General features: G+C 37.5%; 1 protein-coding gene across 1 annotated transcript in view; it reads right to left on the reverse strand.

Moving 5' to 3' along the window:
* Positions 1 to 822: 822 nt before the first annotated feature.
* Positions 823 to 17,749, reverse strand: part of LOC108670070 (V-set and immunoglobulin domain-containing protein 10) — a gene marked incomplete at its 3' end in the record, with an annotated part of 46,799 nt that continues 29,872 nt past the window's right edge. The window contains exons 5-6 of the mRNA XM_047883287.1: positions 5,751 to 6,563; positions 823 to 920 (exon numbers count right to left, since the gene is read on the reverse strand). Of these exons, the coding sequence (XP_047739243.1) occupies positions 823 to 920; positions 5,751 to 6,563 (911 nt within the window). The remainder of the gene's footprint in view (positions 921 to 5,750; positions 6,564 to 17,749) is intronic.

The raw sequence follows: 17,749 nt of genomic DNA on the forward strand, positions 1-17,749 counted from the left end.
TAAAACTAGTAGATCTATTGATAGTGCTGTGCACTGTGCTATCAGCTACCTATCTGTTATGTGACTCTTCAATGTTTAGAAGATCTGCATTCCTGAAGTGTTTTTGTATATTGAAACCAGTTAAATGGTCAATATTTAGCTTATTACCTTGCTCCATACAAACTTTACAAATCTAATGAATAGACTTATCAATAATTGTTTACCCAAAAATCCCTAAGTGGTAAACACCACCTTGGCCTGTTGGCCATTATTGGAGGCAATAAGTGCCCCTTTTAGTCATCCATTATGATCCATAAACTGTTATTGTTAGTAGGCTAATTGCAACATAAAAAATAACACATCAAAAAGACAAAAAAGTTGAAAAAATCAAAAAAATCAAATAAATCAGAAAAATCATGAAAAAATAAAAAAAATCATTGATTTTTGATTTTTTTGATTTTTTTAAAAAAATCAAAAAAATCGCCAACCCTGGTTGCTGGTAGAGACGGGACGTAAACAGCTTGCTTGACGTAACCCCATAAGAAATAGACACGTGGGGTGAGATCAGGTGATCTTAGTGGCCAAGATCCAGTGTAATGCCAAATCTATATTTCTATACGTCCTACCCCTACCCAACGTTCAAAAAGTGACTGATTCAAAAAGTTTGAATAGGTCTTGCGTTTGAATAGGTAAAAAATTGAATTTTTCTCTTTCCAATGGTGTATAAATTCTTTATTTTGGTGCATAAATAATTCTTAAATATATACAAATTTATAAACTTTGGTCCATCATTTAGAATAACCCTGTACATATGATACTCTAATTGAAATGATAAATACTCACCTGCGAGTAATGTTTCTCAGACGACCTGAGGCTGTGAACGTCGCCAAATCCTCCTTCGATGGGCGTTGCTGTAAGACGCGTGTCGTCGTCCGCCGCACCTGCGCCAGAAAACCAAGTTATATCGACTTGTGTCGGTCCCGGCAATACAAATATTACAAGAACATAGCGGCACTGCTGAGCAAGACTACAGTTCTAGGCAGTTGGGGATCTGTAAGCCGTCGTCCTTACGATTGATGGTCATAGATTCAATATTAATTATGCATTAACGTGCTTCGACATTTTTATAAGATCAGAATAATAAAATTCATTTGTCGATGGACGCATTCAACCAATTCAAAACAAACCCATCTCTATAACTGTATTATATAGCCTAACCTAATGTATAATGCTAATGTATACCCGATCATATAATGATCGAGTATACATTAGCACAAGTGAATAATTTCACACTTATCTCGATTGACAACTGACTGAGTTGGCAACCAATACTGAATCAAAGCAAGATCTGACTATAGCTGGAAACATGGTTGCAAGACGGTATTTTTTCGGATGAATTCCGCGATTTAAGTTTTTCTTCAATTGCGTTGGCCGGCTAAACTTTATGATAGAGGTACTTCCTAATTAAATTTTAAAAACTACAAAAAAATTATATTTTTACACTGAAACCTTCGAATATACTATTATATATGAGTTATAGGCCTTTTTTGTTCGCGGACTTGGCCATTTTTTAGGTCATCTGGCAACCCTGGCTGTAAACAACGCTCACCATTAGATCTGAGATTATGCCTGAGATTTTATGCGTGCCACCGACTCCTCCAGTACAATTCCATGATGGCCTGAATCAATTAAATTTTAATACTTATGAATCATAAAGCAACGAAATTATTCAGTGCAAAAGTTAATCAATTTCATGGAAATTTAATATCAGTTCACTCGTGTTCTCGAGGTATGCATACATCGAGGACGATGGACAAATTAAAAAAAATAATAATAATGATAAATGAATAAATAGATACTTGAGTTTTGTATTAAATTATAATTTCGATTTTGCCAAATGATTTTCTCGTTCTTGTGCAATAATGCGGGTATGTTTGTACACGGAATAGCTATTTGCGCCAATTAACTAGCCCGCAAAGGTGAGAAAAGCACAGAAGAGCGCATATTCACTAGCATTAAGTTAAAAATAACTTTCTCGAAAACTTGGTATACAATTATGGTTTTTATCTTGACACCTATCAAATGAAACCGCTTCCAAGTAATTTGCAACGAAACAATTCGATTCCATGGTTCCAAAAATCAAGTGAAAATTACTAAAAAAGAGAATTTCGTCACTATCTGACACGAAATATTTATTGAAAGTTGAAGATTAAAATGAAGATGAATTACATGAACTAAATAAGATTTCATAAGAATAATGGAGTGCAATAAAACAACTTGAAGCATCACACCGACAAACAACTGCCCTCAATCTCCTCCGGTCAACTAGCTCGATGAGGAAATACAAAAATTATTGTCAAAAAGGTACGGTCTGTGAAGGAAGAGTCTATCGAAATCTGAATAACAATAGGGCGGTTCCAGCGATTACCACACCGAGCACCATAACCTACCGAGTGAAAACAACTGACTCCATATTAATCGCAGTATTTTTTAGGCCTGCAGAGGCAAGCAGATCAGATTCAACAGCAAATGCAACCGCTGTTTACATCACATGCAGGAACAACAACAGTAATTACAAGAACAAATAATACAGCAGCAGCTGAGCCAGAGACCTCTGACATAGCAGTGTTGCAGCAATTAATAACGCATGGAAGGAAGAATCTGGCATCGTGATAGCCATTAGCCAACATCAAGGGGCTCTTCCAACCAAGAAAACACCACAAGATTGGCGTAGTTATATAAATTGCTGAGACAGAAGGAATTATCATTGTTAGGGTACGTAGTGTAATAGCACTTTTTTACAATTAGACATTTGGATTTTCGGTTTTAAGTCACCTCGGACGTGACCTCGTTCAGATAAGCACCGAAACTTGTTCATTGCTATATGATCCACCACGGAGGTACGCGTTACTTTATCATTTGGTCTGTTTATTTTTGTGATCATTTTCTGTTGCAATTTAGTGGTGATGTTTAGATTTGTTCATGATTATGGTTCTCAGTTTATAAGTTATTTATCTGGCTAACGTAATATTCTGCTTTTGTTGCTCAAATATTGCTAGTTCTAAATTCTCGCTTATTTCTTAATTTCAGAAAGGCTCCGAATCTTGAGACCGAAAGTAAGAACTTGAGAAAAGGGAACACACGGTTATATTTTGTCTATATTTGTATTTGTCGTTTGCTTATTATTGTTTTCATTTATCGTTCTTATTAATCCTTTTTTACCACTATACCCACGACATCATACTTGCCTTAACCGGGTCACGTCTAAGAGAGGATATCGAGGACGAAGAAATTGAAATGATGGCTTTCAACATTACCGAGCGGAATGGAAGGAAGGGAGAAAAACGGAGGTGTCATAGTCTAATTCAGAAACTGTGTCATAGTCTACTTCAGGAACTCACTCGCGGCAAAAAAGGGCCCGAGCATTTAGGCTCCAATAAATATTTGGAACATGTTATACTGCACATTTCCCATCTCCAACTTTGTATAGATATCGTACACTGGCCACCTGACTACCCACCGGAAAAATACAATGAAAGTCTACCCACAACTTCCTAACTGAAAGACTACAAGCTATCGTTGCTGGGGGCTCGAGATTGAGCCAGGCGAGTGAGCAGAGTGGAGTACCACAGTTAAAGGCACTTGGCTCTATCTTCTTCCTCATCCACATCGATGACATAGATGTGGCAGCTAGTAAACCACATCTCTATATCGTGGTTCACACATCAGGATACTAATGACTTTTACGGACAACACAGCCTGCGAGAGGTTGCAAGAAGACTTCTCTGCAATATATGACTGGGCCCAAGTGATTAACATGCAGGTCAATGGAACCAAGTTTGAGGTTCTGAGATGCAGAGGTTGCGGAAGAAATGGTACGGAGCGGCTACATGGCACCCGACGGCTCGGAAATCGAAGAGAAGCGACTCGTTCGCGATGTAGGAGTCTTGATGAATATGCAAGTTAAGTTTGGTGATCACTATAGCGGTAATAACCGCAAGAGGCAGGCGGCAGATGGGATAGATCTGAAGGACGTTAAGAACAAGAGAAGCGGAACCGATGAACACGCTAACTATAGTGAGCGTGTTTGAGAGCCCTAGTGATACCTCTCTGGGCCTCGTTCACAATCGGCGCAGTGCGGCAACTGCAATGGGTTCAGCGACAGCAAACCATCACTTCCAGGGTCAGTGGGATGGAGGAGTTGAACTACTGAGGAGGTATGAGCGCCTGGATCTGTACTCACTGCAGAGACGAGATAGGTATATCATTCTGAACTCATGGAAAATAATAACCGAAATGGTACCAAACTTTGAGAGCGAGACCTTCAGGATTGAAACATACCAAAACGTGAGATGAGGGAGGCTGTGCAGGATTCCCCCACTACGTAACAGATATGCCTTTAGATTTCAATCCCTGCGGGAATTATCTTTTTCTGTAGCAGGGCCGAGGCTGTTCAATGCCTTACAAACGTATTTAAGAAAAGGAGTTCACCCTGGAAACCTTCAAGAGACGACTGGACGTGTTTGTGAGCACAATTCCTGATCGTCCGTCCCTGCACCACTCCCAGCGGCATGAACTCAGCAGCAGCATAGTGCATCAATTGGTCCAAATGATGGCGGATGCGCGATAGACAGAGGGGGCGATTTATCGTGACCTGGGACTGCTACGTCTAAAACATATTCTATATATGGATACTAAGGAGAGTATCAAGGGATGTAACTACGCATCGACATAATATTGTTTGCGAATCGGAAAAACAGTATGCATGAATCCACTCGTGCCATGTTTTATTTACTGATTTATAATTGATTGATATTTATCCAGCAGAATTTTCTCAATAATCCAGGTTATCATTCGAAAATTGAGTATGTGAGTCCTGGATACGCTGAAATTTATGTTTTTGCAATTATCGATGACTTTTCGTGAACTGTAGGGAAGGTTTGTTTACAAAATCCATTGGAGAAGATTGATTTAGCATTTTTTCACCAAGAAAAACTATAGTCGGGTAGATTGTTTTTCGTTCCACCCTAATGTTCACGAGCACGAGTAATTTTCCAAGACGAATAGTTTAGAATTGATAAAAAATGGTCATTTAAAAACCATTGATACTCCCAAATAGAAAGGGACACAACATCCTACTCTCGGTAAACGCATTTTGCTTAAAAAGTAAAAAAAAAAAAATCGTCATTCAATATTCAGTGTTCCTTGCAGTGTTCACGATGAACAGCCATAAATACGGCGCAATTTCATTCATCGCCATGTAGCCTTTCCAGCTACTGAGTACTGGAGCACCTCGGACAAAAGATGCTCTCGCTTAACAATTATCTAAAAAATGAGAACGAAGAAGACAATGATCTCTTTCTCACATGTATTCTTCATATTCTTCCATGTAACGCTAAGACTGTAACGCTAAGACTAGAAAGCAAACAATCTCATTGAGTTCACAGAGCTTGGAATTGTAATTTATTTTGAGCAGGGCACTCATTTTTCGGTCGGTGGATGATTACTGTTTCACTTAATTTAGTTATGAAGATCAGCATCGTATAATTTTTTTAATTTGTGCTGGTTATTTAGAATGAAGCGATAACAGAAAAATTTGAAATTCTTCAATCTTAAAGTTTCGACGTCCATGCTGGGTAATTTTTCATCAAATGATCAAGTGTCACTTCACTTGATTCTCCCAATAAAATAGAATAAAATTTTCTAAATACCTGCTTTGAATAGACGAATAAGTTGAACGATTAAAATATTTTACGCTAAAATGCACCAACCTCTATTGGGGATCAGATCAGGATCCTCTTCTTTAGTTTCAGCGGCGGTAACTTTACTTTTGGACGGCTGTTTCTTATCTTTCTTGAGGCGCACGACGAGCACGGCGACCAATGCTATCAAGACAAGACTCCCGAGGATACCGACGACGCATCCCAAAATTTGGGCGATAGGCACGTCAGAGAAGTTATTTGCCGAGGGCTGGCCCATCACGGGGGCTATGTGTCGCTCTGTGGAATCTCTGTCAGTGTAGCCTCGCATGATCTTCTTTGCTGAGCGGCCTTTGGAGTTCTTGGCGTATATTCTGACCACAAAGCTGGTTTCACCGGCGAGACCTACGAGCTGGAAGTAAGGAGTGGTCGTCTCTGTGATGTTCAGCAATAACCTTCGAGTTCGCATGTCGATGACCTCAGCCACAAACTCTTGCTTCAGACCCCCATCATATCCAGCCTCGCAAATGACAGATAACGTTTCATTGGGTTGGTTTCTGAAGGTACAGTTCTCGGGAGCATCCGGAGGTTCAGCTGGCACAACTCTAAAGACACAAGGCTCCTGTTGCATTCCTAGGACGTTACTGCCCCAGCACAAAAGGGTCCCGTAATCTAGTTCCGACTTGACTGTGTACTGCAGCAGAGAACTGAGACCATCAGACGCGACATATTCGTCTTTGAGATCGACGACGTCGCCGCTGCTATTGAATCGCCAGCTGAAGGCCACAACGGGCGGCGAAGCCTCCAGACGACACGACACCGTGATGGTCTCCTCACGAGCCGCGCCGTACACGCGCGTCTGGTCTCCAGCGCAGGTCGGGCGGACTGCAAAACATTTGGAAAATATTCATGATAATTGTAAAAAATTTTAATGGCTTACGATCGATCAAGAAAAACTCTCTACTTGTGCTCCGTCATATTTGTTACTAATATGAAAAATGCAAATAATTATCCAAATTAATTAAGGGTAGAAGGAAAATATACCGAGTTCAATCAGTTGATGGAACTTATTACTTATAATGGTTTTTGATGTTACAGGAGGAGGAAACATGGAATTTGAATAAGAAATTTATTTCAAGAATAACAAACACTCCGCTTCATAACTGAGCTGATATAAAACTAAAAATTCAAATTAAATATGGCTCAATCGTCAGCCGGGATTTTTTAATTCTCACCAAAAAAATTAACACAGGCAACTAATGAAACGATAATCAACTGCAGAGTTGAACAAATTTCATACGCTACAAGTCAGGAAAATAGGCAATGTATTATGATTTCAGGCATGAATATAAAAGCAGTTCGATTCGTTCGGAACAACGGGTTTCTCTCACAAAAAAAAATGAATGTTCACGAAAAAAACTCTCATTGAAAATTTGGAAATAACGCTAGAATTTGAACTTTCGAATTCGTAACAGGCAGATGATTAAAAGTATAAAAAAGCCAAGAAGAGAAGACGTTTAGTACGAATCGATAACTGGTCTGAAAGGCTTCTTTGTACAACCGCTTGAGGTTGAAAAATAGCCAACAGGAGGCATGCGTGTCTTTCTGAGCACAATTACCAGCTAATTCAATCAGTGGCTCAATTCAAAAAGTATAAATTGTACGAGCCTCGACGATCTTCTGTGAAGAAGCTGCGGACCAGTGAAAAGTCGCCTTATTTATAGGCTCGGGTACTCCTAAGAGCTCATCCGCGTTGCTCATCAAAATTAACATGAGAGCTCTTCATTTGTGCTAAATAAAACCTTCGTTGAGGGCTTGTATTGATAAGGCGTCTGTACCGTTTTTCCAATTATTAGAACTAACAGTAGCGTCATATCAACAATCAACAACCGAGCTCCGAGATCACACAATAAGCGGAGTGTAAAGCATTCATCAAGCCCCACAGTCTTCTTTAATAAATTGAGTGGGACAGACAAACGCAGTCTAATAGACAAGCGTATGTGACACTATACTTCGGATCAAGAATTAATCTATAGAGCTGCTGATTCTAGAAATTTTTATTATTTAAATGATAAATCTTATAAATGTCATAGATGAATAATAATTTTAGGCGCAGAAGGTGGTAGGTAATTCAGCTACTACAAACACAAACATTAAGCAAGATAAAAAAATTGCTAGAAGTCGCGATAGAAGAGGTATTGCTATTGAGGCAAGAAATTAGCGGTGTTTGATGAACTCGTTCGCGGATTCTAAAACATAGTGCCAAGAAATCGGTCCTTTTTATGCGGGAACGCTAATTGGATTAACTGCGGCGCGAAAATGAGGAAGAAAACGAGAGAAAAGCAGCTACGCGAAGGTTACTGTAGAAATTTGATAATAATCCCATGTATTCATTGTTAACTCACATTAGGGAAGATTAATTGATTAATAAATTTACTAATAAAGTTGCAAATGAAAATGGTTCTTATTTTACTGATATACTACCGTCATATATAAATATATCAATATATAAACTAGTATTTAAATTTCAGCGTCGCATATTTTTACGAGGTTGGAAGCAGCTTAACTCGAAACATCAACACGATTTATATTCAAGTATACTGATTTCAACTGAAAATATAAAGCCACTGACTCAGATAGGCTATGTCAATACATATTCATATTTACTGAATAATTTTGAAAATACCGCAGCAGAGAACGACGGAAGTGCAAAGAAGTGCAAAGTGGCACATTTATTCAATGTCCAGGCGTTGCCCCATAAACTGGACTTGTGTGTTTTGTTAAACCATCTAACAGAAATGTAAACTAGAGTCTCAACATCATACAACTTTAGTTAGTTACACAACCTCCATTTGATTAATCAGATTAACCTCTCAAAGAGGTTACCCTCTTAAAGTTACTCTCTTACCATCTCAAAGTGTTTGAATGTACTCAAAATTATTTAGTCACTTCATGGCCGTGAACGTCCCAGTTCCAAGCTACCAAAAATACTGATCAGTCCACATGATCACTTGACGAGTTGAATTTGCAAGCCCTAAACTGAAGGTTAATGACGTGCGGTGCTGCAGACTGACATTGGACGACGAGGTTGAGGTGTTGGCTGCGGGCGTCGCCCTCGGTGTTGGCGGCGGCGCAGGCGTAGCTGCCCGCCTGGGAGCGCCTCACGCGCTGCACCGCCAGCGACTGGTTGCTCACGATCACGCCATAAGACACGTTGTGCTGCACCGACGAGTTCTGTTGTGCTAACAAATACGACTAAATGAATTTTCTCAGATTGATATAATATAATTACAAAATTAATCTAATGTATACGAACTTATCATGAACTATTATGCAATGATGTAAACAATTGCGATATAGGGAATGCAGACGATTTTTGCTTGTTAATTGGAAGAAATAAGATAGATGTTCGGCTAAAAGTATTATTTTTTACTGATATAGATTAAACAATTGTATTATTGCAAAGTTTTACTATAAGTATGATGAAGCATTCTGCAAGTCAGCTCATTAAATTATATGTATAAATTGAGTTGAATTAATTGTCGTTACTGAAATTTTCCTTTGTGAGTAGATGTTGCTGATGATTGTAAAAAATGTATATTTACATTTTCCAGCGCTTAACAGCTCAAGGTTGCATTCGAATTAGGCTTCTGTTAAAAAATATACCACTTTTATAAAACACGCAAATCGGAAACACCGAGAGAGGAAGCTGAAACTTGTAAGTCACTATCAGATATAGATAGGAACGTCACGCAGCTCGGCGTCAGTTAACACAGCCGAATTAGAGGGACGCGATAATATGCAGCCAGTCCTATAACTCCATCCTTTGTGCTCTGCGAACCTAGGAAGAAGATCGCGTGACGTCATACCAACGTACGCCGATACACATCGTGCAGACTGTATTTATAAACTAGAGACGGTCGCATATAAATAGGGAGAATATTTGTGTGCCTAAAAAATAACCGATTTAGAATTGTTCCCCAACAAATATGAAGACTAACATTTGGGAAGTACTTCAGTAACAAAAGTTATATCTATCTTGGCCTAGTTTCGGTTGTAGGGTCGAAGTATGAAGTATTCCTACTGTCGCGCTAGGAAGTAACTTTGCTGTATCACTCGGAGAAGAATTTCTTTTTTTGGGTAAAGACTAATTTAACCAGAAATCCATTAAGCGAGAAGACACTGCACAAAATTCAAATTCAGCATGCATGGCATGGTGTGTCAAACAAATACGAAAACTTCAGTGTAAAAATGTTTGAAACATGTCAATCTAAATGACCAGGAGCTAAAAAAACAGGTACTTGGACCAGTGAAAGTCGATTTTCGAAACACAGAAGTCTGAAAACGGTCATTAGATTTACATAGTAACTTTGCAATTGAGGAAGGATTGTTATTCAAGCTCCAAAGTAAATTGGATGGAATCATGTGGCATGTTTAGGTAATCGAAGAAAAGTTTGACGTGAGAGGGATGCTTGAAAATTAAAAAAATCGTCGATGTATCTATCGTAACACGTTTCGCCAGCCAAGAAATCTCGTGAAACACACAAAAATATTAGCAGAGGTTGGGCCGAGCGGAACACCCATGCCCAAACCGTCAAATAGTCGGTAAAACGTGTCTGCAAAGGTGAAAAAATTGTTTAGAACTGATAATAAAGAAGTGGTTTAAAATAATTTCGGTTCAAACCAATAACAAGGAAATTTTAAATTTTATATAAATGACCATTCATATTTTATTTAAATTTGTATATTTATATATGTGTAGCAGAGAATCGAGACAAATTTAATTTGTTTCACATTTTTATGTATTAGTAAACAAATTTTCCACGTCGATAGAGGCAATAATTAATTCCTAAACGTCGGTAAAATAAATCGAATGGTCTACGAACGTATACATGGCTTGCCTACACTATACTGGTTAGTCGCAAGACCGTTCACAACCGGTACCAGAAACGTAGAAAGTTTAAAACTAGGAGTATTGTTCACGGCAAAAATTGGTCGAAATTGAACTTTGATGAGGAATCAGAATTATAAATTTTATGCAATCCATACCAGCTAGGGCATAAAACAGAGGCGTAAAATTTAGAATAAGTTTCAAATGGAAGGGCAGATGAATCTTTGATACGATTTTTCATCGAAAATTGTGCCAATGATAAAGTTGATATCTCTTATCAAACAAATATTATTGATTCATCAGACTAGCATGCCAAGTTTGCTTCAATGAAGAGATTGAGACTGCACGACTCTGATACCATGAAAAGTATTTGGCAGCTGCCACTAGCAGGACAAGCCTGCTCTGATCAAATTAACTTGTCTTCTCACATTATGGAACCACTCGATCTTGTAAATCTTCGGATTGGACCTGATGACACACTCGAAGTATACGTCGCTGCCTTCACGTATGTTTTCGGGACTCAACGATGACCCAAGACGAACTTCCACCTGTGGAGGATCTGATGAGGAGAAAACAATTAAGCTGCCGATTACAGAAAATACACTGGCTTAAATGGCACAGTAATTATGCGTCAGGTGTAAGAAAAAGGTGTAAAATAATATGACTGGCGGTTAAGCAAGAAAAATTTCAATGCGACGTCGATTATGAGAATAAATTATTGAACGAACGAATAAACGTCTTTCATGAACAAACGTGAAAATACAGTGAGTGAAGAGGCTACAGTAAACTACCAGAACTAAAGAAAAATTAGATCAGTACTCACTGCAGTGAGTGACAGAGAGCGCATTTTCTCGTCGGTCCATGAAGTCACGGACGGACGGACATGACGAGCACAATAGCCAATTTGAGCGCATTTTCTCATTTATGGAAAAAAGGCGCTATTGTGCTCGTCATGTCCGTCCGTCTCTCCGTCTCTCTATCCGTCTGTCCGTCCGTGACTCCACGTTTTCGTCGACGAGAAAATGCGCTCTCTATCACTCACTGCAATGAGTACTGAGTTATATTTTTTCCATAAATGCGAAAATGCGCTAAAAGAGAAAACTTGTAACTAAAAGGCGAGGGAGAGATGACGAGATAAAATGACATGAGAGGATAACAATATCAGAGTTATTGCAAGAAAGAATTATTGATGGTGAGTTAGAAAATTACAAATTTCACTGGTTTGCTCGCAAGTACTAATACATGGATAAAACGACCTGAGCTTACAATGTTAGGCCTCTGTACTAAATATCAATAATTATAGATCTCAAAGACTGTTATATTAAAGCACGATAGGTCATCATTGACGCTCATTAAAAAACGGCAACATCAGATACATGTAATTAAAATAAAAAAAATTTTAGGCAAAGGCTTCAATAAGCAATATAAAATAATGGCGTTTCAACAGCTGGAAAACCGGAACGGTTACTATAATTTTGCTCCAGGCGTTCCTGCCTTACAAATAGAAGTAGACATTTAGCGATAAAAGATCTGTTTTTTTTAATTCACGGTTCGTATTCATACTAATAGGGTATACCATTTTCTTATTAAAAATTTGCAACCAAAATATCTGGAGCTGTTCGCGCAAAAAAAAATCTTGAAAATTGCCTAGAAGGCCTCGGCTGCCACAATAGAAGAAACAAATCATTGGTTTGTTTTTATAAACAGTTCATCTCTAACAAGGTGCATTGGAAATATGCAGCAAGAAATGAAGCAATAAATTCTTTCATAAAGCGCGCAGCTGAGGCGCAACAAAAAATTGCACTGAAGGAAAGAAAATAAAGTTAACGATTATCGCGTGTTTAAAAAAAAGAATGGCATCTGCATTTGGTGAAAATGAGTGCTCTTCGACATGAAAAGTTTACAAAAAGAAATCATAAAACATTTCTATAAAATATTGTGCAACGCAAGCGCTTTTGAATCTTCTATTTCAAGTAATCCTGTACACTACAACTAGAAATGTCCTTTATTAGTAGAAAACTCTAACCACAGAATATTATTGACTGTGTATCAAGCAAATGCAGGGCCAAGACTTTAATTTAAAATACAGCAATGTGTTGATTTCAATTTGGGTTAGGGAATCGAAGCACGGGAATATATTCTCCATTCCAATCGAGTTAGAGCATAATCAATGGGAAATATATATATTTGAAATCTAGTAAAAATAAATTGGAAATAAAACTCAATTTATATGTAATATGGATCAATTTGCATTGAATTTTAATTGGAAAATCGTGGTTCATAATCATGAAATTTCCAGCAAAACAATACTTATGTAAGGTAGGAAATTGCAAATGATGAAAATTAGATTGCAAATGATGATTTAGATTTCTAAAAGTTTTCAATTGACATGAAATGGAAGAAAGCTAGTGTAAGTTATTAATAGCGCTTCTGACAATGGAAAAACAGAGCAATAATACGTTTTCGAGCTTCACTTGGAAAATTGTTAATAGTTTTTTAGTGTATTGTAATTTTTTAAAAACTCCAATTTAACTGTTGAAGCGTAATAAGCCACCCGTTTAAAAAAGTCACATCACAAACTAATGACAAAGATTAAGATTCTCAATTCGAAACAGTTAGACTCAATTAAGAAACTTTCGGCAGTAAAGTAATTTCAGTGCGACGCTGAGTGTTTAGTCAAATACTTTTAGTGCAATATTCCACACTTTACAAAAAGCTTGAAGAAAGATATTTTTGCCTTAAATATGTACACAGTACAGTAGCCCAAAATGTATCGACATGAAAATCTTCATGTAAATATTAAAGGCTCAAAAAAAATTTACTAATCAAATGAAATATATGTTCTGAACGAAAAATGTATCATACTCATACTCAGCAGAAAGATTTATTCATATACACGGAGTTTTCTACACCCAATAAATAAATATCCTCATAAACACTTCAAATTTCAAATTAGGTTTTCATATAATACTCACAATATATTTCAAGTTGCCACGTGTCTTCGATAGGCCGGTGCCTGATGACGGGCGACTGAGCGCGACATGTGAGGGACACGGAGTTGAGGGAGGCCGTGGCGTGGACGCGGGCCGTCGAGAGCGATTTGTTTGCGCCGCCACTCTGATGGTGACAAGGTCGAGTTTATCAATACACGGGTGACAACGAGGCAGATAAAACCAGCGACAACATGTAAAACAAGCTACAACGACATGTTAATAGCACCTGTCTCTTATACACATCTAGATGTGTATAAGAGACAGAAACTGCTCTGATTGGCCAATTAGATAACGATATAACATTTGTAGAACGTCTGAATTGAAAACCAAATCTTGAATACCATAAAAAAATTTTCACTTCTCGACCATAGTCGAGAAGNGAAAGTTAAACTCGTGGAATGCGTGTTGTGAACGCATGAGGTCGTGGCGGTCTCGTGAGGCCTCTAGATTCAGACAGTAATGTCAAGTAATCAGAAAGTTGCTGGCACAGCAAACTCTACAGCTTGTTATTTAACTTCCTACTTCAAATGCTACTCCTCAGCATCACTTGCTCATATAGCTTTAATTGCATAATGCTCATAGAGAATTAATTTCAGGAAGGGATGTAATGAGTTGAAGGTGTGTAAAAAATGTTAAATTATTTGTTGACATTCATGATATTCTTCATGAAAAATTGATTTTGAATTTTGTAAGTGTCTCCTGACGCTGCAAAGCAAGGAAACTCCAATGGAACACATCATGTCGGTATCATTTTTTTCGCTGAAAAAAAACAGAAAGATGCTTGGAGAAGCGGTGAGAAATAAAAAAACGATTAAATAGTTTTTAGAAACTATATAGTTCACGATACTAATCTTTCATGTTTACGCCTGCCCAATAAATCCTTTTAAAGGATTTTTAAACAAAACGATTTTCAGATTCAAGCCACATGCAATATAAAATTGATAGTAAATTGAGCATAATGAGGTTTGATTATCATCGCCATCTCAAACGAAATATGTATTCACACAAATTGAACAAAATAAAAAATGCATGCGCTGTATATATGTTATAGTGTGAACATAATGTGATTAAATTATTTATATGCGTACGCAGACATTCGCAACGTCTTTCTGTCAGCCAAGGTCCTGGATGAATGCCCCTCTATGTATAGCACCTTTACAGTATGCTGGTGTGTGTCAAATTCTGCTTACGTAAAATGGCTTTTCGAAGAAATCTATCTAGAACTCAATAATTTACTTTTAATTATACTGGAAGAAGGTGAAGTAAGTAGTAGTAGTACTAATACTAGAAGAAGGTGAAGAGCTTTTCTAGGTAGTTGAACATATCTACAAATATTATACTTTATTATTTTTTGATAAATATATACTAAAAATAACTATTTATTAGTACATTTTGAAATAATAAATAATATCTATTTTGGACAATACTAACAGGTACTTAACTATGCAAAGGTTACAATAATATACATTTTGATACAGCACCTTGCATTATTTTTTACATAAACGTAGCAGTTTAGTTTAAACATAAGCAAAAAATACGATGGTCGTATATATGGTCATAGCAAAGTTTATTTTTAATGGTCGAAGTTTTTCTCCACTGCACGTTTGCAGCACCAATCTATGCGCGCTAGGCTAAAAAATAACGAAGGTCATATGCGCGTATACTTTATTATGGGTTCAAAGTGTGCACAAAAAGCTCAGCAGCAAGCCAGAGCTATTATATTTAGAATGTAGGCAAAAGAATACCCTTTAGGCATTGTTTTAACGAATGCGAGAGTAGAAACTTGACTCGACTATAACACGCTCTGTTTAATGAAAGTCGTATACGAATAGGCTAAACGGAAAAAATTGCAAGGTTTTTGTGAAAGAAGATTGATTCTATATGTATAGTTTTCATAGGAAAGTCAATTATAATTGATTAGACTACTGCAAAACGGTATAATTGCGGAACAAATTTGTTCAATTTACTATAAAAAATGTTTCCGATCCTCGGGACTAAATGGGTGAGGTTCTAAAAATTATTTTCTATTAGTTGCGCCAAGATAAGAGATTAAAGATACATCTAACCACAACTTGTGCAAGTCTAAACTGCCCCTCTCATAAATCGTTGGAGGAAACAATGGCATACAGGCATTAAATTGTGACCGCATAGCGATGAGAATTCTAATCCTTATCCGAAATTCATAGTCCAATCCTAATGAAAATATCATGATATGAGGAGAACACAGGGTCTCCATTGAAGCTGCGGGCTGGTCTTGCTGGTAATAAGCAGAAGGGGGAGCTAGCGCTTCATAAAGCTCATCAGGCTTATTGCCCCAAACAATGATAACACAAAGACGCACTTAGCCATTATTATGGTACATGGAAGGACACGCGCATTCTCCGGGTGATAATCAAGGGTCCAGAGCAGCGCATCTTTGCGCCGCTACATAATGAGCGCCCGCTTTGCATGTAGATGGAGCCTAGACTACGCGGCACAGCTTCAAAAATGTGGGGAGCGATCGCGCTGAGCGGCCCTGAAGGGATGCGCATGCAAATAAATTGCTCTAAATTAAAAATGATTTCGAGACGATAAGCAATAGTTATTGTTGGCATGTCATTTTGTGGCGTGAGGAATGCGCTAATGATTGTCCATCTTCATGTTTAATAATTTTTAATTTAATTTGTAACCGTTACTTTGAATAGCTTCAACCTTGGATAAATACAGGATTAATAATTTGTCCTTCTTATGCATTTTGTAACTGATTTACTGAATCATTTGGATCTGATAAGAATTCAACCACAAAATTGTGTTACTGCAATTATGGTTTTGAAGAATCGTGACGTCTTAGCAAAGTAAGCTGACGACGTCATCAATTTGCAATGGCCTGCAAAATTAGAAAATGCATCGTATCCTGATTACCGTCGCCCTTAAAGAGAATTAATGAGCCTGCATTTCTCAGGCCAGCTTCCCCAGGAGAAGCGTCTTATCGTCTTTATTTTCAAATTAGACAACTAGACGTCGTCTTTATTTCCACATTAGAGAACTAGACGTCGCATCAAAGATACAACTCACGAGCGATGATAAACGCTGAGTTTGCCACTAATTATTGATGATCAAGTGCACGCAGTCGATGTACATATGCGTTTGTGCTCTCAGCGTTGATATTTTTTATAAAGCAAAACGTGCAAGAAAAAGTTCACTAGGATATCAGCACTGGAAGGCTAAGTACTCGTATAGTTGATATTTGGGTAATGCTAAGGAACTCGATCTGCAGAGGGAAGGATTCATTGGCAACGTAGTATCTAAAACTCGATTCTTCGCAAAAGGCAAAGTATTCACAAGTAAAGTTCCTTGCAATGCTTCTCATTTGCTATGCATTTCACATCTGAAAGCTGAATAAATATTTTCTTAGTCCTCTCTTTCATTTGAAAATTTTTTGCTTCAACAACAAGAGCAAAAAGCTTTCTAAACGAAACCAGCTTCGTTAGTTTGCCTCGAATATTTCGGCAAATATCACATGCTGAGTTGCTAGAAAATTAAATATTTGGCTAAAAATGTGGGATTACGAGACTAACCCTAATCAAAATTCCATCGATCGTTTAACCCATGCAATTCAATGCATAATTCGTGTAATTTAGATCAATTCTTGTCAGGTAGAAGATCTGTACACAATTTTTTTTAATAATAAATTCTTGCCTAGTCTTCTTTTTGTGTTTTTTGAGACACTGCATTTGTAAATTTCAAAGGCTAGTTTGATGGGGTCAAGTAGTGTGTGATGATGAAGCTATTGTACTGAAGTGATATTTTTTTCTTATGACAGTGACGATAATGAGAGGGTATTCACATTCAGAAATAAGTTGATCTTGCTTTTAGTTACCCAACTAATTTAGAAACCTTGTAATTTTTTCATACAGATGACACACTTTGCTGATGCCTCAAGCTCTAATCCAATTTAGATTGCAGGTAATAAACCTGTCTACCCGTACGTGATCATAATTTTTATTCCTCAATTAAGGTTTCAAATTCTGTTCGGTGAAATTCGGTTGTGCTAATCGTTTGTTTTTTATTAAGGGTTTTCCGAACAGACGATGTGGCTGAACTCCGAAATGTTTTCTGTGAAGATATGTTTAATTTTCAAGAAATTATATATGCAGGTAAATTATAAATTAATTTTAGTTTCAAACAATAGATCGAGGGTTATTAGG

This window comes from Hyalella azteca, unplaced genomic scaffold, assembly GCF_000764305.2.
Source record: "Hyalella azteca isolate HAZT.00-mixed unplaced genomic scaffold, Hazt_2.0.2 contig12490, whole genome shotgun sequence".
Lineage (NCBI taxonomy): Eukaryota > Metazoa > Arthropoda > Malacostraca > Amphipoda > Hyalellidae > Hyalella > Hyalella azteca.